General features: G+C 40.9%; 1 protein-coding gene across 1 annotated transcript in view; it reads right to left on the bottom strand.

Annotated features, from left to right (window-relative positions):
* LRRFIP2 (LRR binding FLII interacting protein 2) overlaps positions 1 to 21,480 on the bottom strand; it is a 196,214-nt gene that overhangs the window by 102,829 nt on the left and 71,905 nt on the right. The window contains exons 3-8 of the mRNA XM_081932888.1: positions 19,837 to 19,923; positions 17,656 to 17,706; positions 16,812 to 16,865; positions 16,661 to 16,705; positions 13,103 to 13,171; positions 7,920 to 7,982 (exon numbers count right to left, since the gene is read on the bottom strand). Coding sequence (XP_081789014.1) covers positions 7,920 to 7,982; positions 13,103 to 13,171; positions 16,661 to 16,705; positions 16,812 to 16,865; positions 17,656 to 17,706; positions 19,837 to 19,923 — 369 coding nt within the window. The remainder of the gene's footprint in view (positions 1 to 7,919; positions 7,983 to 13,102; positions 13,172 to 16,660; positions 16,706 to 16,811; positions 16,866 to 17,655; positions 17,707 to 19,836; positions 19,924 to 21,480) is intronic.

Raw genomic sequence — 21,480 nt, 5'->3', positions numbered from 1 at the left:
CTAAAACCCTCTATACTAATAACAGAGGCCAAAGCTGCGACCTGTTGTCAGAGTGTGTTTGAAGAGAGTCCTTTCTCTAAACCTTCTTGCAGGAATTCCAGTACATCCGCTACAGAGGCCAACAGAGGATCTACGTGCCCCTCCTGACACCAGGTACTGAATACCTTCCAGGTTGCATTGTAAATGCGGATGGTGGAAGGCCACCTGGGCGCCTGAATGGTCCCTAATGACCTTGTTAGACAATATTTCTGTTTTCAGCAGATTCTACTCAACTGCCAAATGGTGAAGCATAACCACTGGGGCTCTGGGTGTTGGATGGGCCCCTGACTTAGAGAGATCTTTTCTGGGGGAATGATCCATGGTCTGGCCACCGAGAGGCCGACCAGATTGGTGAACCACAGTCGCCTGGGCCAATGGAAAGCCACCAACAGAACTTCTTCCCTCTCCCACAACACCTTCCTCACTACAGCTGGGATCAGAGGCATCGGGGAAAAGGTGTACAGCAGCCCCCTGGGCCACGGACATCTTAGGGCATCTTCTCCTTCCGCTCCCAGGGCTGGAAACTTGAAGAAAAACCTTGGCAGATGAGAGTTCATTGGAGAGGCGAATAGATCCAGGACAGGATGACCAAAGCGAATGGACAGTTCAGTTCCAGAGAATGGGATGCAAATGCCACTCTGCATAGTCCACCGTGGCCATGCTCAACCAGTCCGCTTGTACATTGGACACCTCTGCGATATGTTCTGCCCTGATCGACAACAGGTGAGCCTTCGCCCACCAGCACAATGTCTCTGCCTTTGTCATGAGGGATTTTGACCGAGCCCCCCTGCTGATTGATGTGGGCCTTTGTGACCACATTGTTCATTAAGATCAGGATATGGCCACCTGAGATCTGTTGGTGAAAGGCCCTGAGATCTAGGCGTGCCGCCCTCAGTTCCAACCAGTTTATATTGTGAGTTAACTCCTGAAGAGTCCACTAACAATGGGCTACCCTGTCTCTGAAATAGTCCCTCAGCCATATAGGCGGCATCTGTTGTAATGGTCAACCTGTCCATCTCCCTGAAAACACAACCCTTGGTTATGGCCCTGGACCCCCACCAGCGCAGCGATTGTAAAACCTTTGGTGGCACCCATACTTTCACTGGAGACATACTGCAATGCGTTTTTTGGTAGGGCACCATGAACCACTGTAGTGGTCTGGCATGGAACAGTGCCCAGGGTACTAGGGAGATGCAAGATGCTAGTTTCCCCAGCAGCTGAGGCAGCAGCACCAATGGAACCACCGTGTCTTTCCAAATCTGGACTGTCAGTGCCCTGATGCTGTCCTGCCGCTCCTGGGAAAGAAAGACATGTGTGTATAATAGTGTGTATAAGCGCCCCTAGGTGCACCAGTCTTGTAGAGGGGACTAAATGACATTTGTTCAAATTAATAGAAAACCCGTGTTCTCTTAGAACCTGAATGGTGGTATGAAGGCCCCTTTCCTCCTGTTTGTATGACAAGGCCTGAATCAGTAAATCATCTAAGTAACACTGGATTTGGATGGGCAATGTCTGAAGATAGGCAGCCAGTGCTGCTAGAACTTTGGTGAATGTCCTTGGGGCTGATGCAAGTCCGAATGGAAGGGCTGCATTTTGGAAATGCCTGTCGTTGTAACAGAATCTTAGGTACTATCTGTAATTTGGATGGATAGGGATATGGAGGTAAGCCTCCGTCAGGTCCACTGAAGTCAAAAGGTCCCTGTGCCGGATTCCCGACAGAATAGACTAAAGGAAATGCATCTTGAATTTTCTGTAAACCAGATGCCTGTTGAGACCCAAGATTGAGAATTGCCCTTCACACACACACCCCAAAGCTTTTGGGATTACAAACAGCATCAAATAGAATATTTGTCCCTGCTGTTCCCATGGAAGTCGCTGTATGGCCCAAATGTCCAACAAATGTTGGATTGTTGCTTCCATAAGACTCCTTCTCTCTGGACATGGCAGTGGAGAAAGAACCTCCGAGGAGGGGAACGAAATTCCAGGGATAGCCCTGATGTCACTGTCTCCAGTAACCAGGTATCAGTCGTGATCTCCCCCATCTGTCAGAGAAGAATGCCAGCCAACCCCCTATCACCACTGTGATGCCTCCAAGTCATTTCTGATGGCAATAGGGCTTATTGCCCCCACCACGAAATGGTCGCTTGCCCTGAGCTTGCTGTCTATTTCTAGCCCCGGTTCCATATCCAGATCTATAAATCTATCGTATTTGTAATTGGAGTGCCTGAGAAATGGCCGCTGTTGGCAGGTAAAATTAGACCCCTCCTTGCCCTGACGAAAGGGCTGCCATCTAAAATACAGTAAAGGACGAAATTCCAACCTTCTGCCATGTGTGGGCAGCACCTTCCTCTTGTCCTTAGTCTGAATAAGGAAAGGTGACAAGGAATCCCCAAAAAGCTGTTCCCCCAGAAAAGGAGAAGAAGCCAACTTCCACTTATGCTTAGCATCCATGCACCAATGCTGTAACCAGATCATATGATGAGCCGTAACATTCACAGTATAGCTCGAGCCGCAAACTTAGCTGAATTCAGTGGCGCATCAGCAGTGAACTAAGCTACAGCCATGATCTTTGAGATGTTCTGATGTGCACGGAGATCATCTGATGGAATCCTATCTTGCAGTTGCTAGAGCCAACCCAAAGATGTCCTGGTAAAAAAGGAAGCAGCTGTCATAGCTCTGATGGCCCAGGAATCAGCCTGATGGACTCTGTGCAGAGCCATCTCCTCCTATCTGTCCTCAGCCTTCAAGGCGTCCTCAGCATCGGGTGGCAGCACTGAGGTAGAAATAAATGCTGCCACCGGCACATCTACTTTGGAAACCTGCACTAGGATCAAAAGGTCAGTCAACTGCATACAGAGAGTTTTCAGAATTACTTGGCCTAGAAAGAGCAGAGCAGTCCATTGCCTCTTAATTATATCCATTAACATCCCAGGAATGTTTGCAACTGTTGTCTTCTCCGTGAAAAGAAAGTCGTCCTCTGCCACCGACCCTTGGGTGGAATCTGGAGCAATTGAGTCCTTTCCTAGGTGGGCCATTGTTTTCGCCTTTGAAAGCAGGGACTTAAAAAGAGACGGGTTAAATAGGCCTTTAAAATTTGGCAAGACGACTTCTGGTTCCTGAAGGCGAAGGACGTGTTGTCCGCCGCTCGTATCCCCAGCTGGCTCCGTAAGGAGCACAGGGGGCCCTGGAGGGGTCCTCTGCCAAAGTGCGGCTTGCTGAAGACCCCCAGAATCGGCGGCAGCTGGCGGGGGTGCTTTTCAGCTTCGCCTAGGAGCCGGGGAGCGGAGGGGGGGTGAGGGACAACGTTGAGCTGTCCGCCCTTTTGCCGAATGGATTCGGAGGAGAGAGTATACCTGGAGAAGTGCGGCTGGGTCCTGGTGGTGGGGGACCCATCCTGAACTCTTTGATCGTTTAAAAGAAAAGCAGCAGACTTCTGTAAATTTTGTGTTCAACCTATTTGAATGGAGATTAGAGGGGGGTGTTTCTCTTTTCTACCCCCCCTCGGATTAAGCAGCATTTGAACGATCTCTCTTGAAGAGAGAGAACAAAGGCGGACTCATCACTTGAGCTGGCTAACTGAGAAAGATTGTGATCACATCTGCTAGAAATGACTGCTGAGCCCTTTCTCCTTTAAAAGTTTTGATAGAGATTTCTGCTTTCTTTCTCCCTGTGGAAAGAGGAACCAAAATGGCGCCCGCCCTTCTTTGTTTTTCTACTTATAAATGAAGTCTGCCCTTTGAAATTACCTTTTTAAAAAAATCCCTTTTGGAGCTGCCTTATTACTCTCTCTGAGGGAAACCGAGACCCCTCCCTGCTACGTGGCTCTTCTGAACTTTGAATATTCGACCCCCTCCTTTTGGTTTGCCTCTGCCTTGGAACTGTGTACTGTCGCTTTCGGCTTTGTTTTTGGAATCAGCACAGTTGTGAAATCCTCAGACGCCATCTTCCTGGGAAAAGACTCACATCTCTGAATTTTAAACAAATGGGGCCTAAGAAACCACCGACGGGCAAGTCACTTTCGGCCCCATCTGCCTCCTACAGTCCTAGTATGCAACAAACGAAAATTACCTCACTGTTACAGCAAGAGGGGACTAGAGAGGGACCAAAAGAACTATCTGTTTCTCAAATGTTTCAAGAACTTATGAGGGGTCAAAATGAATTGGGGAAAAAAATGACAGAGCTTAAAGAGGAACTCAGAGATGTTAAACATAATTTTGCAGAAAATAAACAGAAAATTGTGGTGTTGGAGGAGGGAGCAGCTGGGCTGGGGGAAGAAATTAAAACCATCCGGAAGGGAAATGCAGACTTGGAAAACTTTTTGGCAAAAATAGAATTTGAAAGAATGTCCTTTTTTCTTAGATTCCAGAACCTACCAGAGACAGAAAATGAAGACCTTAAGAATATCATGAGTACAATTTTAGCAGATTATATTAAGAGAGATAAAAAACAGCTGTGGTGGGAGATGGACCTATTTTATAGGATAAATTCAGCATATGCTAGAAGTCATAATGTTCCAAGGAGGTATATGTTAAATTTCTCAGGAGAACCACAAGGGATGAGGTGCTTGGGACCCAAAGGGAGAGACCATTGAAATATAAAGATGAAGAAATCACCATCCTTAAGCAGATTCCAAAAAAGATAAGAGAGAGAAGGAGGAAGTATTCCTCCTTATTAAAGAAACTATATAATAAAGGAATTTGGTTTAGAGGGTTGTTGCCAGAGGGAATGTTGATCTTCTGGGAGGGAAACAGGATTAGAATTAATACTGTGCAGGAGACAGAAGCCTTCATAAAAAAACATTTTGCCCTCCCAGAGGACGAACACAGCGAGGGTAGTGGAAGGGACAGTAGGGTGCAAGACAAGAAGGGGGGGCTGAGGCTTCCTCTGGGAATAGGGAGGAAGGAGCAATATCGAAAAGGCTCAGATCACAAAAATAAAAGTATTTGAAATAACAGCAATTGGTGACATTCTAGAAAGTGACAAAGGAAAACGAATGAACACATAACAATATAGAATAAGACCTGGCTTTCTGCTTGTCTTTTATATTTTGTTTTTAAGATTGGATGGATTTCTATCACTAGTGTGGGAGCTGCCAAAATGTTTTGTATATCCCCTTATCTTTTCCCCATATATGTATAAAAACCAATAAAATTTTTACTAAAAAAAAAAAATTGGCAAGGCCGGTTGTTCACCTTCTCCTTCAGGAAACTCACCCTTCCCTGGAATCTCTCCCTCAGATAAAGGAGATGGACTTCTAGCCGAAGGCCCAGGAGATAATGGTTCATTCCACGTCCCCTGATCATATCTGGGATCCCCCCTCAGGATACCCCATGTCCAATTACATAGCTGTACTACTGTAAGGCTGAGGCACCTGAATTATTGGAATACGGCCATCTCCTGCCTAGTTGCCTGGAAGATATACTTCCTGAAATAGGCAGGCATCTCCATGTCCACTGAGGTCTCCACCTTAGTTGAAAGGCCTGTGGTCTGAGATGGTCTTAAACAATCTCGAGAAGTAGAAGGATCAGCTGGTATAGTCCGAAATACATTCTCCCCTTGCTCACTAAGAGCCTCCAGTGACCAAATCCTAGGTGGAGGGCGTGATCCTATTTGTTTGGAAGGATCAAACTTGTCCATACCAACCCCTAACAGAGAAGCCTCTGATGGCTTCGTTTTAGTCCGTTTAGCACTAACCAATTGTTTACTGGCCTTTGCAATTACTCTATCTAAGGCTTTTTGGCTCTGACTGGCTGCCTTGGCTCTAGAAGCCGTCTTCTGAGCCCTAGCCTTGGCCTCAATTTTGGCTGCTGCTGCCAGACTAACAGATCAAGGCTTGCTAAGTCCTTTGACATGACACTCAGACCCTAGCGGTGAAGAATCAGTCTGGGCTCGGCCCAAAGCAGCCATAGTTTTCAGCCATCGTAGCACCAACCATCCAATGATCGAAACAATCCGCAGTCAATGATGAGCCTTCTGCAAAAAAATTTTGGGCCATTAGAATCACCCCAATGAAGATCAGCGTGCTGCCAAGTTGAGGCCGATCTAATAGCTTCAATTGAAGTGAGGCAGTGCAATAGACAAGGTAGGCCTAGCTGACCTGAACCCTGTGAACTGACGACAAGCCTGCGGGGTAAGCCTAAATGACCAGTTCCCCATGGCGAATACAAAGGCCAAAATATCATGGTGCCAATAGCAATTAAATGTTTTGGGCAGCCGATGAGGTGAAATATCAGCCAGAGGGCATAAAATCGCCACCAGAGTATACAAAATGACCATTAGAGCAAACAAAATGGCCACCGCTGTAAGTCTGAAACTGAGGCATACTGTTACTGATACTTTGGCATGTTTGCGGGTCAAAAAAAGAAGCAAGAAAAGCCAAAAAGATTAGCGAAAAGCAAACTACAATTCACGGAAATCTGCTGCTAATCCTCCAACTGCAGCCACACCACACACAAAAAGACCATACTATGCTTTTAATCAGCATGTCTTTCCTGAGCAACGAAGAGCAGCCTCAAAGTCTGTTAAACATCCCTGAGGCAAAACATCGTAGCTCAAAGGGGCGAATACGGGAAGTGCTAAATCTAGGGCTAAAGAGTTCCACAATGGCACCTTCGGCGTTAACTCACAGCGTGATATACTGTCGTTCTCTTCTATTGATGCCAAAACAATTTATACCACAATCCAACAATCTTTTAAAACTTGAGCTGAGAGCTCAAGAAAACCAGTCTTGCGAGCTGAGACTGAATTGAAAGATTGGGGACCGTTGCCAAGGAGGCATGTCTTCAGAATTTCAATTCAGTCAATGAGCTAGCAGGCTGGAATAACCATCCTGAACTCTCCTGTCGATACCATGGAGAACTAAAAGTTAGGTTTGCTAATTATTAAAAGAGCCATGGTGCACAGCAGTTAGAATTTAGTCCTGCAGACTAACTCACTATTCACTCCAAGAATTTGATCCTGAGTGGCTCAAGGTTGATTCAGACTTTCATCCTTCCAAGGTTGGTAAAATGAGCACCCAGATTATTGGGAGCAATACGCTGACTCTGTAAACTGCTTAGAGAGGCTGTAAAGCACTGTGAAGCAGTATATAAGTTTAGGTGCTATTGCTATTATGTTAATACTAAATTCTATATAAGTTCTTAACATTAAAACTAAAATTATAGACTAAAGTAGACAAGCACATAATAAATAAAATAACAACTAGTACTAAAAATAAGACTAGACATTAATGAGTTGGAAGAGACTTAGTAACCAGAAAACCTGTGGCTATATGGTTTCCAACTTGAGAACTAGGATAGAATCATATTTCATCTGAGGTAGCACATAGCTTGAGAATTTTGCTATTTTCATCTTTTTCAAAAGAGGATTTGAAGCTCTAGATAGGTTTACCTTGTGGACTCTATATGCTTCACCCACTTGGGTTGGTTAAATAGTTATGACCAATCATTTACGTCCTGGAACTTACCATCTATCTAATACAATTCATTTATCTTTCAATTCAACTAAAGCTACAACCAAATATGGGTTTTAGAGAAAGAGAAAAACACTAAATTTACACTGGTTTTATAGGAACTGCCTGGCTTCCAAAAACCTTTAGGTCAGGATTCAGCATGATATCATTAGCATCATACATATTAATAACTTCTATAAGTTCTATATAGTCACTATAGGTGCCATGTTTACATTGACTCAACTCTTCCTCTTCGGTTCCAAAATAACCGCACAGCCCTAACTTATATAATGACTTACAGATTATTCCCAGTTTTTAAGTTAATTGTATCCTTTACTGAGGTAAGTTAAAAACAATAAAGCACACACAGAATACATTATGTAAAAAATATTAAGAGGTGTTGTAACAAATCCCAATTGAGAACACTAACCAACAGATCTTTACGAGAGCTAGAAGACTTCTTCCCACCATAAGAATCACTGTAAATATGGCTCTGTAAAAATTATAAAAGTTACAATTATTAACATTTTGTAATTATCATCCACATAAATAATTACCAACATAAGTGTTAGCCATTTAAATTATAACATGGCCATCTGAAAAAAAATGTATAAGCAAAATTAATTAAGATAAAATTAAATTAATTAACTAATGAATCATTGTATTTTTTCCCTTTGGGGAATACATAATAATAATAATAATAATAATAATAATAATAATAATAATAATAATAATAATAATAATAATAATAATAATAATATACTAACAAACATTTAATAGTATCATTTAAAGTTGCAAGTTTGCAGAAGTTATAGATGCTTATCAAGATAACTCATGATACATAGAAAAATCTTGGTACAATTGGCTTTGAAGATATGCACAAAACATCAACTCACCCCTTTTAGGCGGCCTGCACTGGTTACCGGTTGTCTTCCGGGTGCGATTCAAGGTACTAATTATGACCTTTAAAGCGCTCCATGGCTTAGGCACAGGGTACCTGCGAGACCACCTACTGCCACCAATAGCCTCCCACCGTCCAGTACGATCCCACAGAGTTGGCCTCCTCAGGGTGCCATCGGCCAGACAGTGTCGGCTGGTGACCCCCAGGGGGAGAGCCTTCTCTGTGGGAGCGCCTTCCCTCTGGAATGAGCTGCCCCCGGAGCTTCGCATAATCCCTGACCTCCGGTCCTTCCAACGCGCCCTAAAAAGTTGGCTTTTCCAGCAAGCAAGCCTGGCCTGTTAATTTTATTTAATTTTAAAAATGTGAGTGTTATATAAATTGGATTTGTTTTTGGACTGTTTCTAATTTCCTTTTAACTTTTGTACTATCTGTTTTTTAATGCTGTATGCCGCCCTGAGTCCTTGGGAGAAGGGCGGCATATAAATCCAATAAATCCAATCCAATCCAGTATGGCTTGGGACCAGGATGGTCTCTTGCCGGTCACACCATCCCATTCTCTGACCCGTCAGAGTGGGAGACAGGGAATGTTGCGGGTCCCATCCCCGAGGGAGATACACCTGGTGAGACCCAGAAGAAGGCCCTTCTCCATGGTGGATCCCTCTCTCTGGAACATTATTCCCCCAAGAAATTAGAATGGTCCCCACTCTAATACTCTTCCAGAAGGCGCTGAAGACCTGGTCTGCCAGCAGGTCTGGGGAACCCAGAGTGGGATGGAGCCTATTAAATGGCTCATGTGATCTGCTGTCGCCAGGGTGGGGAATGAGAGGTGGGGGTGGGGGTTATTTTGTTATATTGTATATTTGTTATAATGTATCAAATATATTGTTATATTATATTAATTTATTTGATTCTTTTTGTTAGTTTTTATTGTTTTAAATGTGGTTTTTATATTCTGTAAGCTGCCTTGAGTTGCCATGGACAAAAAAGTAGCAATATAAAATGAATGAATGAATGAATACGCAGAAAAACCTGCCAACCCACATTATATTTGGCAATGAATTGTATTAAAATACACATCCACAATTTCATATTGTATGTACAATGTAAGGTAGTTGATCCAGAAATACAACTATTCTAGTCAGAACTTTATAATTTCTCACAGCAAAAAACTGTATTCTATCAAAGAAGGGAAGATATATCAGAAGTAAGAAAATATGTATAAGTTTAGCTAGAAGTCTGTCAAATGTCAACTTTCTCCTCAAGATAGGTTTTCTAGTACAGTTGTGATTCGTGATTTACAAAATATCTGCATCATTCTTTTATTTTCAGAAATACCAAATGCCTTGCCAAGGTGTTGTAAAACAGAAGAAATTGTTTAAGAGTTACATACTTATGTATTTGTACAGAAGAGCAAACACAGATGAAAGCATCAAGATTTTAAAAACTAAACAAAGCTGTTGGGTGACTTTCTAGGTCTCTGAAGATCTAAATTTTGTTTCAATTTGACAAAGCTTGATTAAATCACTCCTTTGATACAGATTTATGAACTGAAATGGTGATCTACTTTGAAGAAACAATTCTGACTGAATGACACTGAAATATTTCAAAGTAATTTAGAAATTTAATTTTTCTGTTCATTGTGATGTGATATTGTAACTTAAATTACAAATAAGCAAGAAACAGGAACTCCCAAAGAAAAAGTGCAAGAATGCTACAGAAAGGTGAGAGAGACCAGGCAAGTGGTGATGGGGTGAGGAAATGCAGTGTGTGGAGTTCATGCAAGCACAGAAAGGCCTGGAAGGGGGGTGCTACATACAGTATGAGTGCTGGGAAAGAGAGTGTGGGTTGCATCCCTGTGTGTGCCAACCCAAGAAGGTCGGAAAAGAGTATGAAGGATGTGTGCATGCGATTACAGGGAAGCATGGGAAAGAGGAACCATGGGGCATGCCTGTGTATGTGTTCAGGAGGAAGGCATTGATGGGTGAATGTGTGTATGGAGTGCAGGAAGGCTGGAAAAGAGGGCATATACTGAATGTGTGTGTCTCTGTGTGTGTCTCTGTGTGTGTGTGTCTGTGTGTGCATGCTTGGAGGCCTGGGAATAAGGGCATAGGGCATATGCATGTATGTGGCTGCAGGAAGGCAGGGAAAGAGGATGCAGAGCGCTTGCATTTGTGCAAGGGCAGCAGGGGCAGAATAGAATGTATGGGATGCATGTCTCAGTATGTGCATGTTTGCACATGGACATGCACACAAGTTCAGGGAGGATTGGGGAAGGAGATGTCACCACCTACAAGTCATTAGAAATAATCAAAGTAGGTGGACCTCCGGTTCCGGCGGCAACAGGCAACTCGTTGCTCGCTCCGGCTCCCCAGTGGGCTTCCCCACTTCTTGGGGGGCACAGGACGCCCCGTAGAGGCGTCCTGCCAGAGGAGCGGCATCGCGGGGGATCCCTGCATCGGCGGCGGGCGGCGGGAGGTCCCCTGCGCGCTCAAGGCACCGGGGAGCAGATCGGAGGGCGTGTGGGCGCGTCTTCGCTGACAGGCTGTTCGGAGTGAAAAAAGAAATCTGAAGGATGCGGCGGCGGAGCGGTGAGGTGTAGACTCCCTTCATTCCTATTACCAACTATAAAATCTGTCAGCTGTGCAAACTTGAACTTTTGGATTGATTTGGAGGTGCAGATGGAGGGGAGGGGGATTTCCCCCCCCTTGGACAAGCGGCTGGAAACAAGTGAGCTCGCAGCCCCAAGGGAAGGAGGAGGGGGAGAGCCAAACTAAAGATGTCACACCCCTACTAAATGGATTTTCAGATTTAAACTTTTAATGTTTAAGACAATGAGATCTGGAAGCCTTGGGAACTTTGAACTTTGAAAACTTTATTTGTTGCCTCAATACCCGAAGCTGGCAGGGCAAGATGGCACACTTCCGTTGTCTTCATGAGATGTGAGACTTGACTCCACCTTTTAACTTCAGGCTTCCGGTCTTTGTCTCCATGCTACCTGGATAATTCTCTTGTGGATTGTTTGCCTCTGAACCCCCTGGAGTGAAAAACGACTGCTCTTTTGCCAGGGTGATTAGAAAACTCCCCTGTGCCTGGACTCTCTGCCTCCTGGACTCTCTTGACTGTTCTATCTCTCTGACTGATCCTTCTTTATACTGACTGGACTCTTTACTTTATAAACAATGGCATCTAAAAGACCACCTCCTGGAAAGTCAGGCTTTGCTGCCTCAGCCCCAACATCTGCAACCTCCAGTCCTAGCACACAATCGTTAACAGCCTTCAAGCAACCTAAATCTACGGACCTGGAGCTTCATCAAATGTTACAACAACTTCTACAGGGACAAGAGGAAATAAAGAGACAATTGAAGGAGATGAAAGAAGAAATTAAAGAGAATCAGGATAAAATTAATAAGAACTCACAGAGACTGGATCTTTTGGAAGATGGGGCGGCTGAGATGAAGGGAGGGATAGAGGGTGTGCAGAGGGGAAACAAAGAACTTGACACCCAACAAATGAAAATAGAGTTTGAGAGAATGTCTTTTTATCTTAGATTCCAGAACGTGATGGAGACAGATGATGAAAATATAAGGGACATCATGACAACCATTTTGGCTGAGTATATCCAGAAGGAAAAACAACAGATGGGGTGGGAAATAGACCTGGCCTATAGAGTGAACTCAGCGTATGCTAGAACACACAATGTCCCCAGGGAGGTACACATTAAATTTCTTAGGAAAAGCACAAGAGATGAAATTCTGAATGCACAAAGGGGGCAAGCCTTGACATATAAAGATAAGGAGATAACCATTCTGAAACAGATCCCCAAGAAAGTGAGGGAGAAAAGAAAATCTTATTCGCAATTGGCGAATAAACTATACCAGAAGGGGGTGTGGTTTCGATGGTTACTGCCTGAAGGTATGCTAATATTCTGGGAGGAGACAAGAGTTAGAATTAATACACCCATAGAGGCGCAGGCCTTTATGGAAAAAAATAAACTACTTCTAGAAAAACCAGAAGACACTTCAGTAGATGTACAATACATGGGAGGGGCCGGAGCACTGCCAGCTGGGGGAGATGGGGCGACATCAAGAAAGCTCAGATCACACAAATAAGCAAGAAAATCCACGTGATATAAACTGACCGAAATTACCAATTGAATTTACCACACTGGCTATATGCTATTATGTAATATTTGAATTTTATGCAAATGTATATTATGAGTTTGGAGGGGGGGTGCACCTACCGCATTTCGCAGCTGCCAAAATTTGTAACCTTTCCCTTACCTTTTCCCTATGTAAAACATCAAAAAACCAATAAAAAACTTTGTTTAAAAAAAAAGAAATAATCAAAGTAGGTAAAGAGATAAAAATACTTTTTTTCATATGTATAGTTTACATTATATGCACACAATTAAACTTTACAGATATTTTATGGACACTAATATTTCAAAGACAACATTGTATATGAACAAAAGTTTAATCCATATCTATTTTCATCTCACTTTTTTACTGACTTAGTTAGTTAGATTAATCAATACCTCTGTATCTCATGCAATAACCACTGGTTTTAAAGTCAATAAATTTTAATTGTTTTTTAATCTTCTCATATGCACACAGTTCACACAATGAAATTTTTTATTAAATTACGTTATTATTATTAGTACATAACAAAGTATTATATGATCAAATCATATCATGCTGATCTGGAATACAAACCACTAGATCTCTTTTCCTGGAGTTACTTGGTCTATTCCTGTGGGACCCACTGACATCCAAGGAAAGCCTCTTAAGAACAAAGTTATGAAAAACTATGAACCTCAAAAATTGATATTACAGAACAAAATGGTTTTGGCAAATTTTATTCCTTGTAGTTCTAAACAATATTTTAGCAGTTTTATATTAACCTACAGCATTATGCTCATGATTTCAATTCTCATCATTTTAATTCTCATCATATTCACCAACATAATGCATTTCTACACTAATATTTTCTTTGGAAGTTTAAATAAATTAATATTGTAAGATTAATGTTTACTTCAATGTTTATGTGGTGAAAGGAAGATACCTAGCTCTTTGAAAATAAAGTTCATCAGCAGAGGAAGACTTAAATTCTGCTAACATAAAATCCCCGGATGAAGGGGTGGCTGCAGTAGAAAGGTGATTGTGATAATGGACAGAAGCTGATGACAGAGGGAAAGCTAAGGACAACAGTAAGAGCTGCTGTTGGATTCTCTATTGTGCAAATTTTGAAAATTTTCAATGTGGTCTGGACTTGAACCAGCTGACTGTCCAGAGAAGCGAAATGCCAAGTGGGATGAAAGGAAACTATTTAAGAATAATTTCTTAATTTGCTGAGTAGAGTAAATTAAAAGACATATGCAGCTCCTTATCTCTTTAGCTGGAAATTATGAAATGATTTAATTAAATAATAGATTTGTTTTTTTGTTTTAAAAGCATGTACCTGAGAGTTTAAGGGCCACATGTGAATACAGATAATCAAATTCCATACATCTTGATGTTTCCAGTGTTTGCTTTTGACAGCTACAACTACCACCATGTTTCCCCGAAAATAAGACATGTCCTGATAATAAGCCCAATCGGGCTTTTCTCTGGCATGTGCTAAAATAACTCCCCCCCCTGAAAATAACCCCCCCTCGAAACTACTTAAACACATGCGCAACCGAAGTGAGGGGTGGGGACATGCCCCACACACCCCACACTACCTTACCGTACCTACCGGTACAGCTGATGAGCAGGCAAAAAGACTACCCACCACAAAAAACAGTTCCCTACAGCTCAAAAAAGGACCCACCGCAAAAAGCGGGCAGCCAGCAAGGGCCTCGCGCCGTTCCCTTCCGCGCAAAAGAACACCTGCCACCACCCTCAATGGTAACGGCTGCCTGGCTGCTTACCTTCCCCACCCGTCTCTTTAGCAAGGGGTGGAAGATGGGGGGGAGAAGCGAGGTGCGGGTCTTAGCGGTAGTGGAGACTGGCAGCTCTGTCGTGTTCCTTGCCGTTTCGTCCAGGGAAACAACAGAGGTTTTTTTACAAGTTGCTTCACTGGATGAGGAATGCGGTGGACCTGCCAGTCTCCATTACTGCTATAATGCGCACCTCGCTTCTCCCCTCAACCTTCTACCCCTTGGTAAAGAGACGGCAAGGAAGGTAAGCAGCCAGGCAGCCATTACCTTCCCCGCCGTCTCTTTAGCGAGGGGTGGATGTTGGGGGGGAGAAGCGAGGGCACATCCTAGTGGTACCGGGGGGCGAACCTCATGAGTTGAACAAGTCTCAGTACCGCTAAGATACACACCCCAGCTTTTCCCCACCCCATCTGCCACCCCTCTCACTAAAGGGACGGCGGGGAAAGGCCAGGCAGCTGTTAACATTGGGGCGGGGTGGGAGGGCCGCGAGACACACCTCTCACTTTTCCAGCTCCGTCGCATTCCTCGCCATTGTGTCCAGGGAAGCCCCTGGTAAAAAAAATCTTCTTGCAAGTTCAGGAAGTTTGTTTGAACTCATGAGAAGGGTTTTTTTACCGGGGGCTTCCCTGGACATAATGGCGAGGAACGCAATGGAGCTGGAAAGGTAAGACGCATGCCTTGCAGCCTGACACCTCCCACCCCGCCCCAATGGTAACAGCAGCTTGGCTGCTTCCTTTCCCCGCCATCCCTTTAGCAATGGGTGACAGGTGGGGGGAGAAGTGAGGCGCGGGTCTTATCTTTCCAGCTCCGTCGTGTTCTTCACCATTGTGTCCAGGGAAGCCCCTAGTAAAAAAAACCGTTTCGCGAGCACTTTTGACCAGAGTGTTTTCCTTTTCTTATTAAAGGATTACAAATTCATTAGTACGTTTAGCTATGCAAAGCATTTAAAAGAGGTGATATGCAAAGCATGTTAGAATAAAGAACCCTTTCTGCATAGATATATCCTTGTGAAGACTTTTGCAGTTGTATTGAAAAGTATTCCAGGTTATGAGTCTCTATGTGGATACAAAGCCCCAGAAGAGTGTATTTTATAGGCATACACACATTTTATTCATGTTAATATATTTTTCAAAGTACCTCTTCTTAAACATAGCTCTAATTTGCATGTTAAGAATGACCTTCCCCTTGATATCAGAACAACTACAGATCTCCGCTCCTTCCGCAAGAAGCTAAAAACCCACCTGTTCAATTTAGCCGGCCTGGCCTAATTCCAGCTTCCCACCCTATGCCTGTATTTTTAAACTCGATGGGCTGGTTTTAGGTCGTGTCTTAATTTTTAATAACTTGTACAGGGCTCTAGGTTTAATCTGGTTTTAAGAGTATTCATTATGTATATGGTTTTTTAATATGGTTCCTGTACACCGCCCAGAGTCCCTTCGGGGAGAGGGGGCAGTCTATAAATCAAATAAACTTGAAAACTTAAACTAAGTCAAATCATGATATGAATACCCATGACTAATGTAATTGGCTCAAACATATCAAGTTGTAAGTGATAGTTGCCAAGCCACAGTGATCAGTTCACACAATATTCTAAGTCAACACCAAACATATCACATTATGTTTAATGGAAAATGTGAATTACAGTGCAACGGCCCCAGTGTAGTTATAATAATTCATATTTTTATCATCAAAAATAAGAATATTTCATTAACCTATCCCCTTCTCCTCTTAATTTCTTTGATATCCTTATATATTCTTATATATTTAGTTAGCATTTATGCTAACTAAAATGAACTTTAAGCAATGTTCTTCCAACTCTACTTCAAACTGCAGCTCAGTACGGTAGATAACCCATGCAGATTTTAAAACCATGCAAGATAATTACTATCCTGACAAAAACCTGAATTCAGAAGATATTTAGTTTAACCAAGAAATAACATCATTATGTATTTCAATCCACAAGTCCTTAAAAAAATTCTCAACATTTATTCTAAGAAATTACATTCTTCTATTTAAAGAATTATCTTGGAAATGTTATCAGTACAATTACAACATATATATATGTGTGTGTGTGTGTGTGTGTGTGTGCATGTGTATATGTATGTATGTATGTATGTATGTGTATATATATATATATATATATATATATATATATATATATGTATATGTATATATATATATATATATATATATATATATATATATATATATATATATATATATTCAGTTCTGTGTTGCATAATAACTAGCATACAAAATATATTAATAATCTCATAGCATACTCAAAGTCTAAATTATATTAGTAAAAAAAAACACCACATTATTTTTACTGAAATAAATTTTAAATACTAACCCTGTGACTACCAGTATTTTGAGAGGATACCAAATCACCAGCTCCCTAATAAAAAAAAATTTAAATAATGAAGCAACATTCATAAAAAGGAAAATCAAAAACAGATAAAGACTGAAATTATGCTTAAAATAAATCTAGCTTTAATACAAACCAGGTATGGCTGCCGGCTGGACCGACATGAATGGCTAGCCTTTTCAGAATTTTCCTAAGAAAATATTTTAAAATGAGAGATTTTAGAGATTACTAAAATGATGGAAGCTAGTTTTCATACAAATGTGCATTACAAGCTTCAATTTACATTACTTTATCTAATTATTTTTGAATGTATTATAGCAACTCAATATATTAATTTTAATTTAATTGCTTAAAAATTTATAAATTAAACATGCATTATTTTAAAAAAATAAAAATATTGGTCAAACATAAAAAGGCATATTTGTTGAATTAAGCACGTCATCTTTTTCTGTTAGAAAATTAACAATTTTTCTTTTAAAATATTTTAAGCTTTTTATATTTTATTAGCCCTTGTAGTAATAATGCATCTGCAAAAATTCTATTTGATTAATCAAAAAATCAAAACATTCTCTAAATAAAGAGTAGCCATAGAAAATCATGGTTATTTTGTCTTAATTAAATTTACACAAGACAGATATGTAGTAATGTAAAATCATTTCCTCCATTTATCCCAAATTGAAATTATATAGATTGGACATGATCCAACAACCCTAAATAATAGTTTTGGCAATGCATTTCTCTAGTATATGCCATTAAAATTCTAAGATTTAAAATGGAAATTTAAGCAAATTATGATTCTTCTTCTATACTCATATTTGTATTCATCTTCATTTTATGTATTTCTCATACATTTTAAATGTTTTCACTATAACACATTATTTTTTATGAAATTTCATATGCTAAAATATTAGTAAACAAACACTACAATCAGATTAGTTTTCCAAGACAAAAGCACCACAAAACACGCAATCCTGGCCTACCATCCACCTCTGGATATGTCCCCATTTACTATCATAAGAACGCTGCAAAAGCTACAAAAAGATAGAAAATCTGATTTTTAAAGGGTAATACTTTAGTAACAATAGATGCCATCTTCCATAATTCTGCTTACAAAATACAGGTTATTTTGCAATACTGTCTAGAAAAGTAGAATTCCATTAGCAATTTAAAGAATATTTAAATTCAATACTGCAATTCTGCAAGGATAAAACTGACCAGAAGTTCCAGTACCAATACATTAGTAATAATGAAACCATTGTTAAAACTACCACAAATCCTCAAGTATTATCCCAGATTCTGAATACATATACTGCACAAAGTACAATAAATTATTTTTATAATATGGAAATGATATTCTAAATCCTGAGGGGTAACCCAAACTCTGCATGATTCCCATCAACTACTTGTCTTTGTTTTGCTTGATTTCTCCAGCACAAAGTGCTTCCTTCTGTAGTATTGCAATCTTATGGCTGTTATAGTAACTTAGAATTATCGAACTATAAGCATTCTCTTTGTCCTCTTCTACCACACAACAGGGTTGCCATGTATATGTCTATTCACAAACAAACAAACAAATACACAGGCATTCACTTACTAATATACTGTATATAGCACCTGTGTATATAACATACACTGAAAGCACTGCACATCTCTGCTACAGAATAACATATTCAATATACTATAAATATATCTATACAGATAATTCTTGAGATCCAACTCAACACTTAATGGACATTTGAATTACAACATGCCCCCCAAAAGCTACATATTGTAGCTTTGTTCTGAAGTTAGGACTGCTGTAGCATCTCCATGATCATTCACCCTTACTTCTGATCAGAAGGATGCTGCACCACCTTCCTGCCTCTCCCCTCCCATTCAACCCCACTGGGACCCCACAACACTTGGGCCTGCTCTCCATGCCTCCTAAAAACAACTGCTATTTTCAGCATGCCAACAATTCCTTGCAAAAATGGCAGCTGCTTTCATAGCTTTCTGCCCTGATCAGCTGGCTGTCAGGAGACTGCAGACCTCACCTAGCTCTTGCTAGACTTTAAGCTAGCTGCTCACATGCAAAAGCAGCAGCTTCAGGAGGAATGTTGCAAACCCTTTTTCTTGCTTAACCACCTCCCTATGTTCAATAAAGAAAACAGAAAAAAAGTTGGCGGAACTTGTTATTCTTTATCTCCCACTCCCAACCACCCCCATTAGGTACTTAAACTCTCTGTCACTTCTCTTCAATCTCTAGTCTATCCGAATTTGCAATATTTTCTGCATGCCTGAAAACATGGTGACAAAATCTGTATGTTACTTACCTTGATGAGTGGCAGCCAGGTTGAAGAACAGAAGAAAGGAAGTAAGCAAGCAAAGAAAATATTTTTGCAGTTTGTTTGCATTGAGGGGCTGAAGAAAACATTCAGCTCAAAAACTTTAGCCAGCTGCAGCACAACATATGCAGCAAATGGCCGGTCATAGCAGAAGCTGGGTTCTTGCAAAACTTTTTACTGTTTATCTGACTCCCGCTAGAATAATCCTAGCTAGGTCCTAAAGGAAGTCAAACAAATGGCAAAAAGCTTGGTTTCCTTATTTGGAAAGCTTTTTGCTGCTTGTCTGACTCCCTTTTGGGACGCAGCCTTTGCTGCAGCTAGCCATTTGCAGTCTCCCAATGGCCAGTTGATCAGGACATAGGCCCAATCGAAAAGTGTGGTTTATCAGTCGCACCATGGGCTTGTTTAGAAGCCTCTCTGGCATTGTAACTTGATGGATGCTGGACCCTAATCTAGTTGGGGTCTTTCACCCAATTGCCTGTTTTGGGCTATGCAAAGCTTTTTGCTGCTTGTCTGCCTTGTTTATTGGCCCAAGCCTCCCAGGGCTTCCCGTAGTCATGACGCATGCCATACTTTGTTTAACAATCCCTGTATTTCTTTAACAAAGGCATGAGGCAGATTAGATGATGGGAGTTGACAAGTGAGGCTGTCTCACTTACTGATTATTCTCATTTTCAAGGGCAGGCTTCATTATATCCTTAGATTAAGGAATATCTGTAGTAATAATATTTTCTTTTGAAAGCTTTCTACATTGCTTTACAAGAAACATGAATTTTATTATTTGTATAATGTAATAAATTTAAGATAGTAATAATATTTCCTTCTGATAGTACACACCTCTTTTTGTTGGCGTTCCAATTCCCTCATGCGTATATCCCTTGCTTCCGCTCGGGCTGCACGTTTGGCTGCAAGGCGTGCTTCTGCCTGTTATATTGAAAATAGAGATGCAATTTAAAAAATCTAGCATCAAAAGTTAGGAATCAACTTTTCCACAATTACTTTAGGACTTCAGAAAAAAAAGTTAATATTAAAATGGAATGATGGAGGAAGAGTTAATGAAAAATCTGTGTACTTAAAATAATACAAAACAAATATCTAATTTTCAATAATAGGCTTGAGTTTTGTGGTAAAGATAGATAATGATAGCATTAACTGTTAAGAAATCTCAAATTGAAAGAAAAAAAAGACAAGTATAAAAAGTGGAAAGAGCAGCACATAACTAAGGTAGAATACGAGCAAATAGCCCGAGCCTGCAAAGATGAAGTGATGAAAGCTAAGGCTCAAAGTGAACTAAGACTTGAGAAAAAAGTCAAAAAGAACAAGAAAAAAAGTCAAGGAAACGATTGGTCCACTAGTGGGAGAAAGTGGCAAGAAGGTCACAAGCAACAGAGAGAAAGCAGAACTATTTAACTCATTTTTTTGCATCCATTTTTACCCCAAGAGAAAAAACAGTCCAACCTATCAAAACCAGTACTGTAAAAAACAGGTTAGAAACACACGTTAAAATAGACCAAAAAATGGTAAATGAGCACCTAACCACCCTAGACGAGTTTAAATCACTGGGACCAGATGGTTTACACTGAACTATATCTTCCAAAGATCCTGGAGCACTAGAGGACTGGAAAAGAGCTGATGTTGTTCCCATTTTCAAAAAAGGGAAAAAAAATAAATCCGGGAAACTACAGACCTATCATCCTGACTTCAATACTGGAGAAGATTCTGGAAAAGATTATCAAGCAATGAATAACTGAACATCTAGAGGCAAACAAAGTCATAACCAAAAGCCAACATGGGTTTGTCAAAAATAGATCATGCCAGACAAATCTTATTGCATTATTGGATAAAATTTACTTAAATTTCAGTAAGGCATTTGACAAAGTAGACCACAATCTACTTGATAAGGTAGAAAAATGTGGATTAGACACCACCACCACCAGATGGATTCGTAACTGACTGACCAACCATATTCAACAGGTAGTCATCAACAGAACTGCATCCACATGGAAGGATGCATACACTGGTGTACCCCAAAGCTGTTTTAGGCCCAATACTCTTCAACATCTTCATCAATTACTTAGATGAGGGGATAGATGGGGAACGCATTAAATTTGCAGATAACACCAAGCTAACACCAAACACTCCAGAAGATAGGCTTAAGATTCAGAAAGATCTTGAAAGACGCTATCTAACAAAATGAAATTTAATGGTGAAAAAAGTAAGGTTCTACATTTAGGCAAGAAAAAGCAAATGCACAAGTACAATATAGCTGGTCTCTATCTCAATAGTAGCAAATGTGTGAGAGAGAGTCCTAGTGGACAATCACTTAAATATGACCCAGCAATGTGCTATACCTGCCCAAAAAAACAACACAATTCTGGGGTGCATTAACCAACCTTGATAGAATCAAGATCACGTGAAGTGTTAATACCACTTTATAATGCCTTGGTAAGGCCACACTTGGAATACTGCATCCAGTTTTGG

Source organism: Natrix helvetica (assembly GCF_964273705.1).
Source record: "Natrix helvetica genome assembly, chromosome: Z".
Taxonomy (NCBI): domain Eukaryota; kingdom Metazoa; phylum Chordata; class Lepidosauria; order Squamata; family Natricidae; genus Natrix; species Natrix helvetica.
The sequence above is the reverse complement of the archived record's forward strand: the minus strand, read 5'-3'. Positions and strand labels throughout refer to the sequence as shown.